The 3,588-nt window shown below is 44.4% G+C and overlaps 1 protein-coding gene across 1 annotated transcript; it reads left to right on the top strand.

Annotated features, from left to right (window-relative positions):
- Positions 1 to 1,462: 1,462 nt before the first annotated feature.
- Positions 1,463 to 1,954, top strand: LOC126851919 (uncharacterized). Its single transcript, XM_050596254.1, has 2 exons — positions 1,463 to 1,649; positions 1,695 to 1,954. The coding sequence occupies exons 1-2, from the start codon at positions 1,463 to 1,465 to the stop codon at positions 1,952 to 1,954; spliced, it is 447 nt and encodes a 148-aa protein (XP_050452211.1).
- The last annotated feature ends 1,634 nt before the right edge of the window (positions 1,955 to 3,588 follow it).

Below are 3,588 nucleotides of genomic sequence, written 5' to 3'. Positions count from 1 at the left end.
ACATCGATGCGGAGATCGAACCGTTAATCATCCAGAAGTGTGAGAAGGATGCGACACCGAAAAAGAGAAAAAAACAATCTGACGTCTGGTCAAATCATTCAGCGACACCGCATAAATCAAAATGATTGGACGCTCCTGGACAAACCGCCAATAACCTCTACACCGTCCGCAACAATGAGAGTCGTACCTACGATGCCTGAAGTACTTGCTTGCGAGGATGTTTTCGAAACCACCGACGACTCGCTCGTAACGTTCGTTCGAAATCAATTGCAAACGCCGGAATGTCAAGAAATGTTGCGACATAAGTTAGGTCGACTGGGCCAAAAGTAATACATCTGGCCTGACCTGAGCGGTGATCAAAATAACGGTATAGACAACGTGTTTGGTGTTTATTTCGGTCAGGATGGAATGATGTTCGGTAATAAACATTTTGTCGTGAACAATGCGGATAACATAATTATCAACGGTGTACGATACGCCGGCACACCTGGTCTTTACGAATTGATTTTCAAAAGAACCCCTGATGACATCATCTACAGATGATGGATAAGCAAACGTACAAGAGCATGCTGTTGACAACGAGCGCGCATAAAGACAATCACGATGCGCACGATCGAATACGGGGCAACAGAGGATACAAGTACAAAGAAATAATCGCACCGTTGATCGAATCGAAAAAGAAAAAATCTGGAAAAGGAGTATTCATGCCTCGCGCGATGTCGCTAACTGACAATAAGATTGATTACAATCTTGCAATGAGTGCAATGGGACGATCCCAACGAATTGGTGGATCGTCTACGATGCTTCGTGCCAAGCAGGTCACAACGGTCACGACAACAAAATCTTGTCGGTCATCGAGGAACTTTGCGAAACTGGCATTATTATAAATTAAACGGTGCCTCGATAAGCAAAGGATAAGCCTCGGAAAAAAAAATTTGAGATATAAATGATAATGTAATTTTTTCATACATATTATTACGCGCCTAGAGACCAGTTGCATCGCTAAAAACATGACATCGTTAAAATCTGATAAAAATATTGAGAAGCTACGACTCGTCGAGGAACTGCATGCTCCGGCGAGAAGAAATTTTCCTCGAAGACATATCATAGGGCATGGATATGATGAGCTATGGCAGGCTGACGTCGTCGAGATGCGTCCGTACTCGCGTTTCAACAGAGGCCACCACTACATACTTACAATCATCGATGTGCTGAGCAAGTACGCGTGGGCCGTACCGCTCAAGAGTAAAGGTGGAAGCGAGACGGCTAATGCTATCGCTGAGATAATTCGAGATAGTAAGAGATGTCCGAAAAACATGCAAACAGATATGGGGAAGAAATTTTACAACACCGAAGCAACGCCTCTTGAAGAAACAAAACATTAATCATTATTCTACATATTCGGTTGAAGGCATCGGTCGTTGAACGATTCAATCGTACACTGAAAGATGCTATGTGAAAGATGTTTACGCTCAACGGATCTTACAAATGGGTGGATGAGTTGCTGCAACTCGTGTCGGATTACAACGCGCGCAAGCATCGAACGATCGGTATGCGACCTGTCGATGCTACCCCCGCAATCGCCGAAAAACTCTTAGCTACGGTATACAGCGCGATAAAGATAGCGGATCCAGCAAAGTTCAAAATAGGTGACTAGGTACGCGTTAGCAAATACAAGACGATTTTCGAGAAAGGTTATACACCGAATTGGACTCCCGAGGTGTTTAAGATCGTTAAAGTGCAGTATACTAATCCCGTAACCCATCTACTCGAAGACTATCGCGGAAAATCCATCGCTGGAGCGTTCTGCGAGTACGAGTTGCGTCGCGCGAATTATCTGGATGTGTACCTTGTGGAGAAAGTACTGCGCAGGAAGGGTGACGAGGTTTACATGAAATGGCTAGGATTCGATAGCTCGCACAATTCTTGGATACACAAAGACAATGTCGTTTAATTAATACAAACTGTATTTATTTTTACATATGCAAAATAGATAGATAGATAGATATAAATTTATTGACTCCCCTTGGGGTTACAATCTCTTACATTTAACACTTACACTATCTTAACTCTAGCTTACCACTACTTATCTCTAACTTATCTTAACTTAATCCCTATCAATTCCTAACCTATCTACACACACACAACGCTATTACCCTACTCTTATTTGGGACCTCCGCTTCCGGTTCATATCATGTTTCTATTCCTCTCATACATCTCAATCTCATATCCACAACACTCCTCTCCCTCTCTCTCTCTCTCTCTCTCTCTCCCTTTCTCTCTCTCTCTCTCTCACTCTCATTCCTCTCCCTCTCTCTCTCTTCCTTCACTTCCTTCCATTCCATCTCCTTCCCTCATCCTTCCTCCTTCCCATTCCATCCTTCCATTCCCTCATCTCCATTCCTTCCATTCCTCCATTCCTTCCATCATCCCTTCCATTCCATTCCATTCCATTCCATCTTCCTTCCATCTTCCCATTCATTCCATTCCTCCATTCCATTCCCTGTCTCCATTATCCATTCTATCTCATCCTTTCCATCGTTCCATCCTTCCTCTATCCTTCTCCACTCCTTCTCCTTCCATCCTTCCCTCCCTCCTTCCTTCCTCCTCCTGCCACTTCTCTCCTCCTCCACCATATCCATTCCATTCCACTCCTCCATACCTTTCCTGTACCCCTCCAACTCCTTCCTCTCCATCCCCATTCCACTATACCCCATCACCGTCCACACCAATTTATCGAAGAGCCATAATTTTCTTCCCCAATCGTTCCTAAATTTCCTTTTTTCCAATCCCCATACCTGACTCATTACAGCCGCATCCTTCCTTAACCTATCTCTTATCTGCGCCTCCTATCCTCCATTTCTCTGCATTATATACCCCAGATAAGCGAATTCTTTAACCTCCTCTATCATCCTCCCATTCCACCTCCAGTTTACCGTCCTTACTCTCCCTCCTCCTTTCCTAAACTTTAATATTTTTGGCTTTCTTTAGCTCCAACCCCTTCTTCTCCAGATAGCCCTCTAACCTTCCAATCATACTCCTCCTCCTCCGCTATCAAAACCACATTATCCGCGTATGCCAAGGTAAAAATCTTCATCCCCCTAAATTGACCCCTCCCCACCCTCCTCTTCTCATTACCTCCTCCAAATCGGCCGTTACCAAATTGAATAGGTGAGGGCTCAGTGGGCATCCTTGCCTTACTCCTCTCCCTGTCCAAAAACCTGTTCCTAAATCCTCTCCCCTCCTCACTCTGTTCCTAGTCTCCCTTAGAACATCCTCGCTCCTTCTGACCAGTCTTTCCCTCACCCCCCCTCTCCCTCATCGCTTCCATCAATTTCCTCCTATCAACCCAGTCAAACGCTGCTTTCAAATCTATAAAAAATGCCACTAGTTTCCCTTTTTTCTTCCCTAACTGTCTATTCACTAAATAGTTTAGTATGAAAATGTTGTCCATTGTCCCTAACCCTTTCTTAAACCCAGTCTGATTCTGCGGTACCAAACTCTTCTTTTCCACCTCCTCACTTAGTCTACTTGCCAGCACCGAAGCATACACCTTATAGAGCGTCGAGGTCAACGATACCTCCCTAT

This window comes from Cataglyphis hispanica, chromosome 9, assembly GCF_021464435.1.
Source record: "Cataglyphis hispanica isolate Lineage 1 chromosome 9, ULB_Chis1_1.0, whole genome shotgun sequence".
Classification (NCBI taxonomy): Eukaryota; Metazoa; Arthropoda; class Insecta; order Hymenoptera; family Formicidae; genus Cataglyphis; species Cataglyphis hispanica.
The sequence above is the reverse complement of the archived record's forward strand: the minus strand, read 5'-3'. Positions and strand labels throughout refer to the sequence as shown.

Excerpts from the sequence above, each read along its gene's own strand:
- LOC126851919 (XM_050596254.1), top strand. The coding sequence starts at position 1,463 with ATGTTTACGCTCAACGGATCTTACAAATGGGTGGATGAGTTGCTGCAA. Across the intron at positions 1,650-1,694 it reads TCCAGCAAAGTTCAAAATAG|GTTATACACCGAATTGGACT; the intron begins GTGACTAGGTAC and ends TTTTCGAGAAAG.